The 18,319-nt window shown below is 37.1% G+C and overlaps 3 protein-coding genes across 3 annotated transcripts in view; all 3 read left to right on the forward strand.

Annotated features, from left to right (window-relative positions):
- The window catches only part of syt12 (synaptotagmin XII), a 10,513-nt gene extending 9,787 nt beyond the window's left edge, over nt 1-726 (forward strand). Inside the window, exon 8 of the mRNA XM_079603513.1 lies at nt 1-726. This exon is cut by the window's left edge and continues 1,168 nt beyond it. The gene's annotated coding sequence lies outside the window, so the exon portion shown is untranslated.
- Nucleotides 727-1,364: 638 nt separating this feature from the next.
- On the forward strand, nt 1,365-8,295 carry cat (catalase). Its single transcript, XM_079603512.1, has 13 exons — nt 1,365-1,872; nt 3,098-3,269; nt 3,604-3,714; nt 3,992-4,122; nt 4,204-4,308; nt 4,394-4,519; nt 5,725-5,916; nt 6,080-6,232; nt 6,471-6,609; nt 6,836-6,966; nt 7,052-7,159; nt 7,283-7,366; nt 7,699-8,295. Exons 1-13 carry the CDS (start codon nt 1,810-1,812, stop codon nt 7,759-7,761), a joined length of 1,578 nt encoding a protein of 525 aa, XP_079459638.1. The 5' UTR covers nt 1,365-1,809; the 3' UTR covers nt 7,762-8,295.
- A 355-nt stretch (nt 8,296-8,650) lies between these two features.
- ifitm5 (interferon induced transmembrane protein 5) lies at nt 8,651-12,699 on the forward strand. The gene is made up of 2 exons (XM_079604287.1): nt 8,651-9,523; nt 10,042-12,699. Exons 1-2 carry the CDS (start codon nt 9,317-9,319, stop codon nt 10,261-10,263), a joined length of 429 nt encoding a protein of 142 aa, XP_079460413.1. The 5' UTR covers nt 8,651-9,316; the 3' UTR covers nt 10,264-12,699.
- Nucleotides 12,700-18,319: the final 5,620 nt, after the last annotated feature.

The raw sequence follows: 18,319 nt of genomic DNA on the forward strand, positions 1-18,319 counted from the left end.
TAGCCTTAGTACATTCAAATAGCCTAATATATGTAGCGCAAGTAACTACGAAACAGTAACTGTTACGGGGTCACTGAAAAATAAATAGTATTCTTTACGTTATTTCATCACAGGAACATGTACTTTGTAGTTTTGTACTTTGTATTGCATCACCCCAACACTGCATAAAGTACATACATTCATATCAAACTGGAATATGTATAAACTAATATCCTTTCACGTTCTCATGAGTTTTCTTCGGCACGAAAGAAAATCTAAAGGTGTTTTAACTGCCGCAATAATTAAAACTTTTGATGACAGAATGTAAAAACTTCATACCAAAATCTGTAAATCACTTCCTACATCGTAAACACCTCAAATGTTTTGTAGAATGAATAACAGATTTGAGCTTCTTGCAGTGAAGTCTTTTGATTTGATGAAGTTCTGCAAATGCTGTGATTCATTTTTACTACTAACAATATTTTAAGCTTATTAAACTTCATTCTGTGCCAAATTCACCCTAATATAAGCAATATTCTCATTTGCAGTGTAGGCTACATCTGATGTTGGTGAACTTCAAAAGATTTAAAGAATGATAAAACATAACTTTACAATGCATGCACATGTAATGTAGAACATACTGCAATCAACTGAATTGTTTAAATAAAAATGCTGTATGTGGTTTGTTTCATATGAAGTCAGTTGTTTTGTATGAGATGTGAGAGAAGTAGGCCAATTTGTTTAACTTCTAACCCCCCCCCCCCCCCCCCCCCCAGCCATTTTTGGCTATTTAGCTTTAATATTTTGTTTTCATTCAGACTAGTGGAAAGAAAAATACTAAATACACATTTAAGTGTTAATTACACTATCTATTTGCATTTGTAGATTTCAATTGCAATCATATAGATCGGTGATCATATCTTTAAAGAAGAATTTTGATCCTGTCCAATGTTCAGATTTATGTTCTGGAAATGTATGTAAATGAGTGCATATTTTCTTAAAAGTTTGCAGTGGCTTCATAAAAAAAAAAACATTAAAAAAAAAAGCACACTTATGCAAATCTTTGTTCTTCATTTTCTAGAACTAGAGTTTAAGAGCCTCGCTGTATTTTTGTGTGGCCTAATTAATTAAGAGAAAGTACTCCGCCATCTTACTCCGACGAAAGTGACACGCACCGACCGTCGTAAACACGACTTCCCATATTGTGCGTACGAACTTCCCAGGAGAACTTGAACGTCGCGCTAGGTGGGCGTGGTTTCAGATAGCCAGGCTCCTCAGCTCCGCCTCTTTGCCCATATTCTGTTATCCGGGAGCGACTAGTGGTGACGCGAGGCCAAGATGGCCGGCTCCGCCCACTTTAAGCTTCAAAAATGTATGTCAAAAATGCTCTTCATCAGAAACCTACGGGTGACTTTACGGACACTACGTCCATGGTATTTCCATAGACAGTATATAAAGGGTATTTCCCATGACCACTTTGTTTGCTTGCTTCAGCTTCGGTCTAGGGAATATTTTTCATCTGAATATTAACACCGATAATATTTAATAAACATTGACCTCAAATAAACACTGGAGAGTTAATTAATATGTGTTAGAAAAGTAAAATGTAGACCCATCCTGCAACTTTCGGACAACATAGCCCCGCCCATTTAGGTGCTACGTTTCAATGGGTGGAGACTAATACGGTCACATAAGGGTCCAATTTCAAGTACAAAGAGCAGATTATTACCAGCCTTAATAAATACCAACCGTTTAGACAGATCCCGAAGTCGGTGTTTGGATCCACAAAAATTTTGTATCGCGTTTTGTGTGCCATTCAAGACCTGAACAATGGGAGACAGAGAAAAGGCAACGGATCAGATGAAACTGTGGAAGGAGGGCCGCGGGTCTCAGGTCTGCTGCAGAATTTATTTATTGAATATTGTGTTATGTTAAAAAATAAGTTCAGATTTGTGCGTTTAATTGGGTTTTTAGCGTTTCTTTTAATGTGTTATTGTGCATTGCGAAATTGTGCCAAAGGTCGCAAGGCTGTAATGAATAAACACGAAAGGGATTTGATTATATCTTCGTGTTTTGATGTGCAAAACGTCTCTATAAAACACTGAAGTGTTGCGTTGCTTTAAAATCGACTTTACTCTAAAACTATTTTGTACTTAAATCTGAAAGACTTGTCATGACTGCAGTGACACAATAATGCATAGTGTCACTGCAAGCTAACATGTGACTATCAGGGCGTTTTTAATCATGAATTTAAGATATGTCACTTGTCACGCATGAATGCAGTAAGTTAGATAGCCTAGGCTACTGTCTTATATTTTATATATATAATTGCATAAAACACTCGTCAGATGCCGAAAATAACATCCCCTGCGGTCTTATTGCATGGTATGTTGTTTGCACAAAATTACCCACTAAAAGATAAGGTTTATTACATAATTTCAGGTTAAATGTTTTCGTAGTTGAAGTGGGTCAACAACATACATTAACGGAAGAGGTTCAAGCCCCCGCCCCATCCCACTCCACTCTAACGCGATTGGTCAATAACATGAATGACACCTTGCTCAACGAATCGCATTTGAGAACGCCTGTTGTATATTTGAAGGCCAACAACTTTAATGTTATGTAGTTTTAATTATTTATATTTTATTTAATTGTTATTTATTATATGCATGTACATACGTATACTTTATGTAAAGCCTTAAAGGGACTTTGATATATGCCCCTAGGCCCTTTCCTTTTTATTTATTTAACGAGGACATACTCTACTTCTGCGACAGTTGAACTTTAACCAGATAAGTAGATAAATATCTGTTATGGTTATTTAATCACCATTTTAGTAGGCCAAATGCCTATAAAATACTATTTTATTTATTTTGCCAGTGTAGTTTTATAAAACTCGTTTACTTCAGTGACATCTCAAATGTATGCATAGTATAAAAATAGATTAATATCTAAATATGACGAATATTGATTTGAACGCATTGACTGTTAAATAATCAGAAAATTCATGTTATTTGAGTTTTTTTTATATAAATACAATTATTTGGTTTGTTTAGATGTTATTTTAATTAGATCCAGTTTTGCTATTCTGTCTCATTTTGTTTTGTTATTTTCTCAGCGGCCAGATGTCCTGACCACTGGAGCCGGAGTCCCGGTTGGGGACAAGTTAAACTCCATGACGGCGGGTCCGCGTGGGCCACTGCTGGTCCAGGACGTGGTGTTTGCTGATGAAATGGCCCACTTTGACCGAGAGAGGATACCAGAGAGAGTTGTGCACGCTAAAGGAGCAGGTGAGTGTGAAGTGAACAGAAACATAAAGAGATTTTACGTTTCTGTGCAGTAAATGTACAGTAAAATGTCATTTATTCCTGTGATGAAAAGCTGCATTTTCAGGATAATTACTCCAGTCTTCAGTGTAAGTATTAATTTAAGAAATAAATCTTGCTGACCCCAAACTTTTGAACCGTAGTATAAGAGGCTGAAATGACATGACTGTCCTGAAATTTGATTGGCTCATAAGAGCTGTGCTCTGGTTGGATGGGCAATACCAGGACGCTTTAGCGCTTGTATGTTATCGCAAACAATATGAACTTAAAACTAAATAGTTTCTCTGTCTCTTTGCAGGAGCGTTTGGCTACTTCGAAGTGACCCATGACATCACACGCTATTGTAAAGCCAAAGTGTTCGAGCATGTGGGAAAGACGACACCCATCGCTGTTCGCTTTTCCACTGTGGGTACGTTTCTGCGTGGATATTTTAATGGATCTAGTGTCGCCTGGACTCTGTATGTATCGATTGTTATGTTGGGATTAGGAATGCTAGGAAACGGTGTCGTAACAGAAGTCGTGACACTCGGGTCTCTGAAATGGAGCCAAATGGTTTTGTAAGAGGGTAAAGAGCACATGCAGAAACGATGTGATAAAAACATAAGGCACACTCTCGCTCTCTTGCCTACTCAAAGTAAAAAGCACTACCTTTGTCCTTTGATAAATGTGTATTTGTATCTTTGTAGCTGGTGAGTCTGGGTCGGCAGATACCGTCCGAGATCCTCGAGGATTTGCAGTGAAGTTCTACACCGATGAGGGCAACTGGGATCTTACTGGAAACAACACCCCGATCTTCTTTATCAGGGATGCGCTTCTGGTGAGAGACCCGATCCACACACAGTCCATTAAGTGCCTTTTCCCAATATTAACCGAATACGTGTGTTCACTGTGCTTGTAGTTTCCGTCCTTCATCCACTCTCAGAAACGAAATCCGCAGACTCACGTGAAGGATCCGGATATGGTCTGGGATTTCTGGGGTTTGCGTCCTGAATCGTTGCACCAGGTACGGCAGCAGAAGCAGGTCACTTTGTGTTCTCTTCTCAGTAATGCAGAAAGTCTCACTCATCCTGATTTACGTGTATGTGCAGGTGTCTTTCCTCTTCAGCGATCGGGGAATTCCGGATGGCAACCGTCACATGAACGGATACGGATCGCACACTTTCAAACTGGTCAACGCTCAGGGGCAGCCGGTCTACTGCAAGTTCCACTATAAGGTACTTAATGTTTGTTTGTGTAAAATATGCAGCTTGAAGTGACAAAATCACAGCCAATAAGTGCAAATTTTATGTTTAATTAGGGCTAGGTGATAATGGTCAAAAATAATATCACAATATTTTCTCCATATCATTTGATATTGATATTTATCACTATTTATTTCATACCATTAATGGGGAGGAAATGCATTCAATATGTTTGTTAGACCTTGGGAATGAATTTAACATGTTGGGCCACATTAGTCTCAGTTGGTTGAACGTCACACAAAATGGGAAACACTTCGGCAGTTTCGAAGTCGTCATCTGATTGGTTGAAATCCACAGGATTTCTGGAAGATGTGTATGTCGCGTCCTCTAACAGTCCCCCTGTAAACAAAGCCAAACCCCCCCCATGGAAAAAGAAAGCTGTCGTGTTTACAACTGTGCCTTTTCAACTAAACGCTAGATTTTCAAACGTATGTGAAGTTCGCGCCGCCATTGCTGCAATAACTTGCATGCTTTTGAATGAATAATTTAGTAGATGCATGCGTGTCTGTTAACGTGGGGACATCAACATTTTCACGCCCCTAAAATGAACTGTGATGTCTGAATGTCTGGTTACATGAGAATATGAATTCTGTTTTACGATTTAATACAAATTTACCCTAAAAAATGGTGCCTAATCAAAATTATTAATTAAACAGTGTAATCCATTATTTAAAATGAAATCAAATTAAATGATAACAATTAATTCCCCAAAAAAATGCACATAAAAGCGCTGCACAACAGAATTTGTTTACTGTATGAATTAAAACACGGATGAAAATTTTTTGAGTTGTTTCATATTGCTAAATATTAGCCAATGTCATGTTCTAATGTATATATCTGGGTTGTTTGATATATTTGATATATCCCTTATTAATAATATTATTCAATGTCCTGTTTGAATACATTTTATTATGATAAACAATTTTATTATTATTATCATTAGTTGTAATGAATACAGCCCATGTGCATGTACAACAGCCAGGGTGAGTTAGATGCACAGCAGAAAAAAACGTCATGTGTCATACTGGGTTTGGTTTTGGGTAAGAGAGGGTATTAGTCTCTTAAAAGTGACTCAAACTCAGAAAAACCACACAGCAGATTTTGTATACTGTATGAATTAAAACACGGATGAAAAATATTTGAGTTAAGAAACCCTGTCTCTTGTTCTTGTCTTTCAGACTGATCAGGGCATTAAGAATTTGACTGTCGAAGAGGCGGATCGTCTTGCATCCACCGACCCAGATTACTCCATTAGAGATCTGTACAACGCCATCTCCAACGGCAACTTCCCATCCTGGACCTTCTACATCCAGGTCATGAGCTTTGAGCAGGCGGAGAACTGGAAGTGGAATCCCTTTGATTTGACTAAGGTACTCTCATCCCAGAATGCACCAGTGGGTCTCAACCTTTCTGACTCCAAGGCCCCCCTTTGCCCAAGACAATATTCAAAGGCCGTCCTATTTAGAGTGCATTATTTTAGCCTCATTTTGATACTAATGCGTCCATCCTGATGTCTGGATCTTTCTCTCTCAGGTCTGGTCCCATAAGGAATTCCCTCTGATTCCTGTGGGACGCCTTGTGTTGAACCGAAACCCTTTGAACTATTTTGCTGAGGTTGAGCAGTTGGCGTTCGATCCCAGTAACATGCCGCCCGGCATCGAGGCCAGCCCAGACAAGATGCTACAGGTACATTTTTACTATTATGTCACAAGCAACATACCTAGACGCATTTCACAGGTTTGTTTGCACAGGCTTATGATGCACAAAAATATGCTTATTCATTGTTTTGTTCTTGAGCAAGGCACTTAAGCTCAGGATCCTCGTAATAAGCATCCTGTAGATTACTTTGGATTAATGCGTCACTGACTAATCACTAATTACAAGAATCACTAAATGCTGTAATTACTCAATTTTTTCGCCACAGGGGCGTCTTTTCTCCTACCCAGACACACATCGGCATCGGCTCGGAGCGAATTACCTCCAATTGCCCGTCAACTGCCCCTACCGCACCCGTGTGGCAAACTACCAGAGAGACGGCCCCATGTGCATGTACGACAACCAGGGTGAGTTACATTCACAGCAGAAAAAAAACGTCACGTCATACTGGGTTTGGTTTTTGGGTAAGAGATGGTATTAGTCTCTTAAAAGTGACTCGGATTAACAACGCAACATCTGTCTGGAATGATGGATCAGGGCATGTGACCCAAATGCTGTGAAGCTTTTATGAACTTGTTGTGGCTCAATGAAATCTGTAATGAAATGTTAAGCAGTTCCTGTCCGGTCCTGTAGGGGGCGCTCCGAACTACTTCCCCAACAGCTTCAGTGCTCCTGATACCCAGCCGTGCTTCATTGAGTCGAAGTGTCAAGTGTCTCCCGACGTGGGCCGATACAACAGCGCAGACGATGACAATGTGACCCAGGTGTGTCAGCAACCGTGTCTATCCATGTAAGGATAATCCAGCCATCCGCGAGCTCTAATATTTCCCGCTCTGATCCGTTCCGCAGGTGCGCACGTTCTTCACCGAGGTGCTGAACGAAGCCGAGCGAGAGCGTCTGTGTCAGAATATGGCCGGCCATATGAAAGGAGCTCAACTGTTTATTCAGAAACGCGTGGTATGATTTTAATCTCATGCAAATTATATAAACGTCTCATTAGCATCTATTGGGTAACATGGTGAGAGAAAAAAACATGATTCCAGATAATTCTGATGTTTTTTTTGTTTGTGATTTTTGCAGGTGCAAAACCTGATGTCCGTTCACCCCGATTATGGGACTCGTGTTCAGGCTCTCCTGGATAAACACAACGCTGAAGGGAAGAAGGTAGAAAACATTTGATCAGTCTCACACACATTCATCTGTGTTCTTTTAGAATGTATCCGGGTGTATACCTAAAACCATTAAAAAAAAATATTTGGAATAAAATAAATGCTAACTACAATGAAATGTAAAAAAACTAGCTTGATGTACTAAAATAACTGAAACGAAAACTGAAATAAAAATTAATAAACTATATAGACATCTAAAAAAATTACTAAAAATTTAACTATTACATTGAAAACAAACAGATTTCAAATAAAAACTATAATAGTATCTCAACAATATTTAAATAACGCTGGTGTTTATATCATTATTTTCTGTCTTTGTCTCTCCAGAACACTATTCATGTCTATAGTCGCGGTGGAGCGTCTGCTGTGGCTGCTGCCTCTAAGATGTGATTTAAAAGTGCCGCCCCTCTATACACACACACACACACACACACACACACACACATTCATTCATATTCATTCTCTTATAGAGTGTGATATACAGTCATGATGCTTAACTCATTCCTTGTGTGCTATAAAAATACAGACATCATATCTAACATGGCCAAGTTACAACACAAGTGGTATTTGCAAATACAACACTGATTTCATAATCATGATTTATGCCATTAAACCAAATGTGGGCCTTTGATGCATACGCAAGAGCATTGAGCTAATCCAAACTTAATCAGCCTCTTTCAGTGTATTTCTGCATTTTGATTGTCTGTGAAGTGTAGAATAGCCAAAAATAATCTGAGAATTAACACAAATGTTTTAATAAAGACTGATGCTTTAGATTTTTTTTTTCTGTCTGTATCTTGGCTACTGATGCAGTTTAAAGCTGAATAGGATTTTCCGTCCCTTTTGCCTTAACTGAATATAATTCAGTTGTGTTAACACGAATGTAACTTTTTGTAATTAATAAATAAGAATATTTGATCTCTATGAATGAGTCGTGGATTTATTTGAAATCTTGGTTGTGCGTTTTCTTTTCACTACATACTAATTGTCCAAACCCTGATTCTTTGTCATTCCTTTAAAATTGTATTCTCGCAAGCGTGAGATTTGGAGGGCAAAATGTAATTCATGTATAAGTGTATACAATTCAGCTTGTTTATCCCACAAAAATATTGTCTGTATGGCTTTGGAAGACTCAAATATTGCATGATTCATATTCTGATTCCTTACATTTTTATTTGGAATTTTGGAACTTCACAATATTTCATGAACATTTTTTTTTTTTTAAGGTTTCAGACTTTCTGTATTTACTGAATTACTGCATTTTTGAGTGAACTTCACATTTTAAATGCCTTGCTCTTTCCAGTAGGAGGCGTCACTTCCTTACACAGGATCCCCAGATCCTGGAAGTTTGTAACAGTGTGGTGAACAAAATAAACATCACTTGAATGATGCTAAAAAATTTTTTAGCTTGCAGCACACATGCTTCCTAAATATAAGCGCTTTGGTGTTCCAATGACAATGCTTGCGTCCTATCCCCCAAAAACCCGACTCTGTAGGCTTCTTTTTTTTTTTTATTAAATGAATGAAAGGCTCTTAAATACCCCTGAAAAACGGGAATGATTCAGAAATCTGGTAAGTTAACATTTTTAAAATACTTAAAATAACAGTCTATTTATTTTAAAAAGTCTATTTTTATGCATTTTAAATTAATTTAATTTATTTAAATGCATATTTAGATTCAGTTTGTAAATGTATAATTATAGTTTTAATTGTGCGTTTTTTGACAAACCTAGAGATTTTTCTCGAAATGGATACATGTATAGAAGCAGCACCCTGCCCTGTTCTCTCTAGCAACAACCACATAATGAATGACCACTCTCTCACTCTCTCTCTCTCTCTCTCTGACTCCTCCCATATGCAGTGCTGTATAAGTAGTGTCCTGATCTTTCTCCTCAGTAATTCCTCTTCAGATTCTTCCAGGATTTTTGACCCCTGACCTCCGAGGATGGATAACGCCACATACAGCTACGTGAACGACTGCACTCCGCTCACTAACTGTAAGTCCGGCCGTAAGGCTGGCGGCTCCACGGTGGTCAACATGAGCCAAGCGGGCAAGAAGCCACCAAACGACTACCTGGTCTGGTCACTCTGTAACACTCTTTACGTCAACTTCTGCTGCCTGGGATTCATGGCTCTGATCTACTCCATCAAGGTGAGCTCCAACACCAAATGTCTTTGTGTGGCTTTAACTTCTTCAGAAATATTCCTGGATGTCACATGATGGACCATCAAAGTTAATAATTGGATTCAAAAATGATTTTACAGCCTAATGCTATATAATAACCTCTAGTTTAGAAAAAGATTATCTACTGGTGCTTTAAACCAAAGCGCCAATCTGAAGAACCGATAATGCAAAATCCAGAACTTCTTAATCTCCAAAGAACCATAAAGTGATGCCATAGAAAACTATTTTGGGTTCCTCAAAGAACCTTTCAGTGAACAGTTTTTAAAGGTAAACATTTTTCTTAGTGTGAAGAACATATTAATTTAATTTTACCTTTTCCAAAAATACATTTTTGTGAACTGTAAAGTTCCCAACAACCATTGATGCCAATATTTTTAAGAGTGCTGAGAATGACTTAATGCAAGGAACCATTTAAGAACCTTGATTTGAGTTCATGTGCTAAAACACGACTGTCCGAGACTCATTTCCGTTCTTTGTGTTTTCAGGCTCGAGATCAGAAGACCTTGGGCGACTTGCGTGCAGCACAGGAATGCTCAGACAAGGCGAAGTGGTACAACATTCTGGCGTCGGGCTGGAATCTCTTGATTCCGCTGCTGTTGGTGGGTCTGCTGGTCCTGCTCCTGGTTCATCTGGGAAGCTCAGAGGGAGCGTTTGATTTCTTCGGTGAAGATGGATTTCAGAGTTTCATGAAGCTCTTCAGCAGGTAGACCGAGCGACTCAAGCAATCCCTCCACCAAAAGCTCCTGCAAACCTTCTGGACAGTTCAAGCTCTCTTCACTTTATCAGCATGATATTTTCTTTGGCTGTGTGATAAATTTATTAGAATTTTGATTTGTTTTTCATAAATAATGTCAATGTACTGTATATCTATCCAACGATTCTATTTTATGAAGTTAATTTGGATCAACTGTATTTAATAAAATATTTAATGTCCTCAGTAGCCTATTTTTCCACATGCGTCTCCTTGAACAGATTTCTATCAACAGTGGGATTAAATAAGTAGGCCTACATGTTTCGACGACAAAAAGGTCCATTGCAATCGTGTAGGGATAGTACGCACCGCTCATTCAGAAGTCGCTTTCAAACCAAGCAGCGCGTCATATTCGCGTTACTGGATTTTGCCCGCGAAATTTCGCCAAACGACGCGATATTTCAGCGAAGTTTCGACGGCAAAAAAGATCGAATTTCAGTAGTGTAGCGAATAAGTAATAAACACCTCGCACAAAAGACCAAGCAACGCGACGAATTCGCGTCACCATTGAAATTTCGTCTAGCGCTGTTAATGTGGCTGCTGCACCTTCAGTGATTTTTGATTCACAAACAAATAATTATTTTGATCCGGTTCTATTTAATAATTCACATGTAGGCCTATATTGTGCTAAATATCATGTTAAGTAATAAAACTACGATGAGGTCGGTGACAGCCAAATAGTGCAAAATCTGTGTAGGCCTAGTTTAAGTAAAAAGATAATCATAAACAACAAAATAATACCAAAAAAGACTCCCACTAAGCTGATTTGCTGGTCTGGTCAGGCTTGTCTTTTTCTGGTTTTAGAGGGGTTTTGGTCACTTTTCAGTTGAGACGCCATCTTAAACCAACTGAGACCAGCTTATGAAGATCATGTTAGGCTGGTTTTAAGCGTTTTTCTTTTCATCAGGGAAGTTAATTGGTTATGAAGAGCATGTTAACATGCATTCTTTGGAGTTTGTGTTTCAGGGAGACTGAAGGGGTGCTGTGGTTTAGTTCTCATGCGTCTCTGTAATGTTGGACCGTGCCGCCTGTGCTCAGCGGTGACCCCTCCCAGCTCTACTGGTATTTTTATCATTTAAATGACAGAGCTGTTTGCCAAACTTCACTCCCCTTCTATTTCAGTCGGTATACAGAGTGGACACAGATGTGCAGGGACTCGATTAAAGAGCAGTTAACACACACCCTCATGTCTGCCTATTTCTCATCTGTGGATTCTTGCTGATATCTCGGTTTAAATATTATAGTATAGGCCACACAGCCCATATGGGAAACTTTAATGTTTGCATATATGCTATTCTGTTTATCTTATCTCAGCAACACACTGAAAAACACGGTAAAGAAAACATTCAATCACTGAATGGTGCAACTAATCAAACTGCTCAATTTTGTTTACATGTAGACTATTGTACACTTTCTTGATAAATGAGATCAATTGTTGTTGTTGTTTTTAAATAGACTGGCAACATGCCACAATTAAGATGTCATTAGGATTGATAATTAATTGTGGCAAACAAACAGGATTGGTTAAACCCTGGGAAAGAACCCAGATTACACACTTATTGGATAATGGATAATAACAGAAATGGAAGAAAAAAATAAGAGATTTTGATTTTGTCTCAGCTTTGTTGTTTTATCCAATAAAGTCTAATCTTTTTGGCACCTGGAACGTCTTTCGAGAGATTGTTTCCAAAAGACACAATTAAATCTCAGAGGTCTTTGGTGTTCAGATGCAAATTTAAGATAACATCTGTAAAATATAGCATCATCATCATGCTGTAATTGTTTTAATAAACAGAGATGTTAGGGTGAATCTCACAAAACATGTCAAGAACATATTGTTTTATAAAAGGTACATCATTGTTTGATTAAACATTGTTTAAGCCAGGAAAACTGAGGCCACAGGCCAACATAACCATGGTTATGAAGGGAGAGGAAAAAAAAGAAAAAAGTAAACCAGACGTGAGAACTTCTAATTGTGGCGAAATAGTGGGGAGGAGCACTAATTGGACACCGAGAGATAAGAAAAATGTATAAGACCTGAAAACTGACCAGTGTAGAATTCAGATGCCTTGCTAACATCTCCCTTTATTGAACTGCTCAATAAAGTTGACTCTTCTGAGACCTGAAACTTCGACTCTGCAAGAATGTCTTTGAAACCTGAATCAGACTTTGAAGACTTAGAATTTTCCACAACACATGCTGGTGTGATGATAAAAGAATTGGTATAAGAATGAGATTTTGCATTGAGGAAGTCAGATGATCAACTGAACTGACATCTCAGCTTTGTTTAATAAAGTCTAATCTTTTGGGATTTTGGATCTCTGACTCTGAGAGATTTCTTGTTGAGAAGTGAAAAAGATGTTTCCCACAACAGGCATTGCATGCCAAATGCAAAAGAAATAAAGAAAACATTAAATATGACAATTGTCCTCTCAATTTTGTTTACCATAATGCAGTAAATGTCTGTCAGTGTAAAACACGCACATGCACAAAATTGAACAAATAAATAAAAAATACGCACAATTGTAGTGTATATGAAGCTGAACTGTCTTAAAAAAACAATATTTAAGTAAAAGAAAGATTTATACGGAATGTGTATACTAACATTTTATAATATTATCAATTATTATTATTTTTTTTGGGGGGTGGGGGGTGGGTGTTGTCATTACAGTAAAAAGCTAAATATATTTAATTAATTATATTTTAATAAAAAACTGTATGCCTACTGTATTTTTTTGCGTGTATAATTGACAATTTGTTTCAGCATTTCAACGTTTTGTGAAACAACGTGCATGCTAATATGTCCAAATCCAGAAAGGAATGATTTGATACTTGCGAGTAGTCATTTAGCAGCACATAAGCAGTCATTTAGACACATTCATCCGAGGCTATTTACAGTGCGCTTATTACAGGGACACGAACCTCGAGAGCACAGCAGTGATAGCCTCGGTCTGTGGGATGATGAAGCCCCGCCGCGTGTGTTCTTCTGAAACTGAGTTTCTCAGATTGAGTTGTAGCTTCTGTTTTCTTGCTGTCTGTTTTGTCTTCATTAGAGTTGCAGTGGGATTCATCTGCTTTCAGCAGGAGGGTTTTTAGCTTTTAGCTTTTAGCTGCCGTGGTTTGAGCTCAACCACATTAGGGAGGATCACACACATAAACACCCACAAACTGAAATTACCCTCTGGAGAGAGCAGACGTCTATATGCAGCTGATCTGAGAGGACTGAGGGATAATCTTGCCCTTCCGCCTGGTTTCAGGCTCTATAATGAAGCTCGGTAGTTTCTGGGTGGCTTTCAGCTCCCACCCAGTTTTAATAACAGGTAAGACAGCGGACTTGGTATATTTGTTATCAGTTTTTGGACAGACCCAGGTCTAAAAAGTTTATGTTACTAGGCACGTAGCCTATCTCTTAAAAAAAAAAAAAGTTATGGGGTACCGTCGCACTAAATTATTTAATATTGTACACACACATATATAGTCCTGCTAATAAAATATACACCTTTAATCAAATTTCCGAATAACGATAAATAAAGAGTCAATAAATGCACGTGAGCCTACATCTGTTTGTGTGTCGCCCTCTAGCGGCTAACCAAGCCTGCGAATAAATCTCCATTTACAAAAAGTACGTCCCCCCACCCTATGTAGGCTACCTGCGGATTACCTTATGGTATTCTAAATTACAATATAAATACCATGGTACATTTCAAAGGACCATGCATCTATGTGGTAGAGCCTTAGTATTCTGTAAGTACCAGCAGATGGCGCTGTATGGTAGTGATTTTTTCACTTTAGAGAGCATAAGAAGCAAATGTGATGTCATTTTTGACAAAAGATAATTTATTCATATGCTATGTCCACTGTGGACACCAGGACTCAGTTGTTTAAAAGTTAAAAATACATAAAATGACATGAATAGGCAAAAACAATGGGATTTTTTTTTTCATTCACCAATCAATTTTTAGGTTTCAGGATATATTTTTTTTTACCAAACTTTGTAAAAAATATGTTATGAAAGATATAACGGAATGAACTGATATAGCTACCCTTTTACTTTATACAATCATGTATGTCATGTATGAAATGCCCTGTTTTGTAACAGAAAATCATATTTTGATTAGAAACCCCATAACAGTTTCCTGAGATGTTGATTTGTGACAAACAATTAGAAAATTGGTCCGATTTAAAAGATAATTACAAAATATTCTCATATTTCCTTAAGAGTGCTAAATTTGACCACTACGTTTATGTCAGTCATTTTTAAAGACCAAAGAGAAGTTACTATCATGGTGAAACCAACAAACATTTGGTATCTCTGAAAAGCCCTGAATGTGCTCTTTACAGGACATCCAGACTTAAAACTGTGAGAAATTCACTAAAATATAATGTCTAAAGTCTGTTCCTGGGTCCCAGGAGGATATAGCTAACAGATAATCTATTTTTTTGTGAGTGTGTGTTTTTTAACAGTTACACTAAGAAAAGCATTAATGTTGTTCGAACAACATTATGTAGGCTAATCATCTCTTCATCTTTATTTTCCCACACAGGTCACCCGAGAGCAAATTGTTAATTACACGGACACAAGAGATTCATTCGGTCAGCTGGTGAGTTACTAATTCATAAATGCTGTTTCATGACGTGTGTCAACATGCTGACATCACAGACGTGCTTGAGCGAGTGTGTCAGCTGGTGGTCCACACACTCGCTGGCCCCTCCCCCTGCTGGATGTGGTTGGCCAGCTGGTGTCCATGGAGACGCAGCTGTGGAGTGGCTGAGAAACACTGGAGACCCTGACACTCATGAGGGACGACATCTGCCCTGTCATTTCACAACGTCCACAGATCCAGATATGCTCATATAGCACTTACACAAGCACTTTTCACCAATATCATACATTTTAGTGTCCTATGATTTTGTTTTGTTTTTAATATTTTAATGCTCAATTCATGTCAGACTATTATGTAACATAAAATTAACCTAGAGTGAAAAGTTGTTACTGTTAAACACATTAAGTCTGTATGCCAATTTAACTTTAACTTTCTCAACTTTCTCATAAGATGTCAACATTTTGAAATAATCTGTAAAATGAATTTTCGGTACATTGTCGTTACAATCTGGGTTACACTTTATTTTAAGGTTTCTGTGCTACAGTGTAATTATTTATTTAAGTACTGGGTTATTATAATAAACTACATGTACTTACTATAGAGTTATGGCCCATAGCAACGCGTTATAGCAACAACACCTCAGGCTGACAGAAACGTAAAAATAAACGTGAATTTATGCTACTTTAGTTTTGTACACATTGTCATGTTAATTATAAGCAAATGCATTTTGTTTTATTGACCACAATATTATCATTGATATATGTTTGAGAAGGGCACTTTTGATTAATTTTGAAATAGGGCAGGGGCTCGAGCACCCAAGGTTATGGGTTAGGTTTCGGGTTTAGTTTCATGTAATTATGCACAATTTATAACTACTATAGTAATTAATACTATACTATTAATAAATAATGTAAGGACACTGTAAAATAAAGTGTTACCAAATTCTGTTTTCAATTATTACCTTCTTGTAACTATGCTTTCTTTTGACATTATCCGTGTTGACTATTCAATTCATTCTATTTTAATCAATAAATATGTTTAATTACTCCCAGAAATAAAAGAAAAGTATTAGTTAATATGCAACCCTGTTACTGCACAATTTTGTTACATAAAATGTAACAATTCTTAATAGTGTGACACCCAAGAAATACTATTATTTGGACTCTTTCTACTGCAAGGCGGGGATCTGGGAAACAAATAATTCCATTAAATTTTCTCAATTTTTATAAATATTTGTAATTTTTCATGCACAAGCATTCATGTTATTCAAATAAAACTATTTTTTTTTATGGCCAAATAGGTTTATTATCAATATCAATTTCTAAAAAGCAACATTTTAACCCCTACTACTGAATAATAGTTTTATTTAGGCTAAATGTGCAAATCTGTAACTTGCAATATTGTCATCCATTCTCTATATTTTTATTTCATTTTAGTTTGTAAATTGCATTTAATCTAGTTAAAATACTCTGACGTTTACATGATGTTTGATTGATGTGCATTTCCCCCACCCCCATATTCTTAACAGTGCATGATTGATGTGGACTTTTCAACGGTTTCGTCTCAATCTGTTACATTTGGCCCCCCCTCATTACATGTGCCTATAGAAAACCACATCAGTTAAAAGTAATTGGACTCAGATGGTCATTCCTGGTCATTAAACATTAAAGTCATAGTTGGTTCTTTTATGTTGTGGTTCTTTTATCTTGTTTATACAGGTAAGTCTTTTGTAGTTTAAGTACTTTGTCAATTTGAAGAGAGCTTTGAAATTTGAAGTTAAGCAAATACAATCGGAAACTTTGGTCTCGGATTAGGAACTTTGAAAAACAACTGAGATTTGAAGACAACAAATAATAATGTTTGCTGTCTGACAGTGAAGGATGGGCTCTCTGTCATACAGATGTTAAACACGCATGAATATTAAGCAGATCACCGGCGAGTGTCTTGTGTTTGCATGCAGACACGCGCCATTCCTACGCGCGCGCTCCAGCAGGTGTTTTCGCGGGGAGTTGTGGGAGGAGCGCGCGGTCACAGAGATTTAATTCGGCCTAATTTGCAGGTCAAAGCGAGGCGGCACGCTCTTCATCTTTTCTTTTCATCTCTCCCGCTCTCCTTCATCTCTCCCGCTCGTTTTCGCCCCGCTTTTCTTCTGCCTATGTGGTCTTGAAAACATCCAACCCCCTCCCCTCCCCCACTGCGCTTTCTTTCTTTCTTTCTTTTAGGTGTGCTTGCAAAGGCAAATTGAACAAACCCTTAATCCGAGTATTAGGCTAAATATTGACTGGCTGCAGACATTAATGATACCTTTAATCGTGAGGCTTGTGCTATATGTTAGAGAGGATGTTTTTAGAATTTTAACATGAAAAATAGGCAAACTATTATTAATTATTCCAATTAATATTACAGTTTCAATTGTTTTTAAATAATTGTATTTTTTATTAATAGAAATGTTTCGATATATATTTTTTTATAAATGTTTGATAATTTTTTTAATCGAAACATGTTCCCTCATAAACATTGTTTAAATTGATAATAGTCACCTCAATTTCACTCTCCATCATTTTAGACTTATAAAAAAGAAAAAAAGCCAGTTCATCAATGACATCATCTTTGAGGAAGTGACATCATTTTGGTGGGGGAAACCCCACACAATCATAAGAAAATATGTGTTTCCGTATGCTTATGTAAACCTTTCCACACACGTCACTTAAACATATTCGATCATATTATGTAAAAATGACAGAAATCAACATATCACCATTTAAAAGACCTTCAAATTGGGGGCTGTTATTTAAGGTATGAACTTAGCAATGACTGACTTTAGGGTAACAATTTACAATAAGGTTTCATCTGTTAAACTAACAATGAGCAATACATTTTTTACTGTTGTTAATGTTAGTTAATAAAAAGTAATTCATTGTTTGTTCACAGTGCATCAACTAATGTTATCAAGTAAAACTTTTGGTTTTAATTATGTACTAGTAAATGTTTACATTAAAATGAACTAAGATTAATACATTTTAGAAGAATAGTTAATTCTTATTTCATGTTAACCAATCTAGTTAGCTTAATGTTAACTAATGGAGCCTTATTGTAAAGTGTTACTGACTTTAGCTTTATTTCCGTTTAATTTTCTGTTCCTATAAGCTTTAACCTGATAAAATCATTAATTTATTAATTACAAAGCTGTAATGGTACATCATTAAAATGACCCAAATAATAATGTTATCCTCAATATGTGTTCCTTAAGTTACTAGATGTTTTGTAAGACTAATTGTGATCATCTAGACCCCATTCAACAGTGTATTGAGTGTATTTGCTTCTGTAAAGGTTTAGATCACAGTAGCCTGTTATTTGACTTATTACAACTTTAACATACACATTTAAGAAATAATTCACAAACTGGAT

The sequence above is a fragment of the Phoxinus phoxinus genome, assembly GCF_949152265.1.
Source record: "Phoxinus phoxinus genome assembly, chromosome: 25".
Classification (NCBI taxonomy): domain Eukaryota; kingdom Metazoa; phylum Chordata; class Actinopteri; order Cypriniformes; family Leuciscidae; genus Phoxinus; species Phoxinus phoxinus.

What these genes read in the sequence shown, in the direction of transcription:
- ifitm5 (XM_079604287.1), top strand. Translation starts at nt 9,317, where the DNA reads ATGGATAACGCCACATACAGCTACGTGAACGACTGCACTCCGCTCACT. An exon ending in CTCTGATCTACTCCATCAAG is followed by an intron (nt 9,524 to 10,041) that starts GTGAGCTCCAAC and finishes TTGTGTTTTCAG; the next exon opens with GCTCGAGATCAGAAGACCTT.
- cat (XM_079603512.1), top strand. Translation starts at nt 1,810, where the DNA reads ATGGGAGACAGAGAAAAGGCAACGGATCAGATGAAACTGTGGAAGGAG. An exon ending in TGTTCGCTTTTCCACTGTGG is followed by an intron (nt 3,715 to 3,991) that starts GTACGTTTCTGC and finishes GTATCTTTGTAG; the next exon opens with CTGGTGAGTCTGGGTCGGCA. An exon ending in ATCCCTTTGATTTGACTAAG is followed by an intron (nt 5,917 to 6,079) that starts GTACTCTCATCC and finishes TTTCTCTCTCAG; the next exon opens with GTCTGGTCCCATAAGGAATT.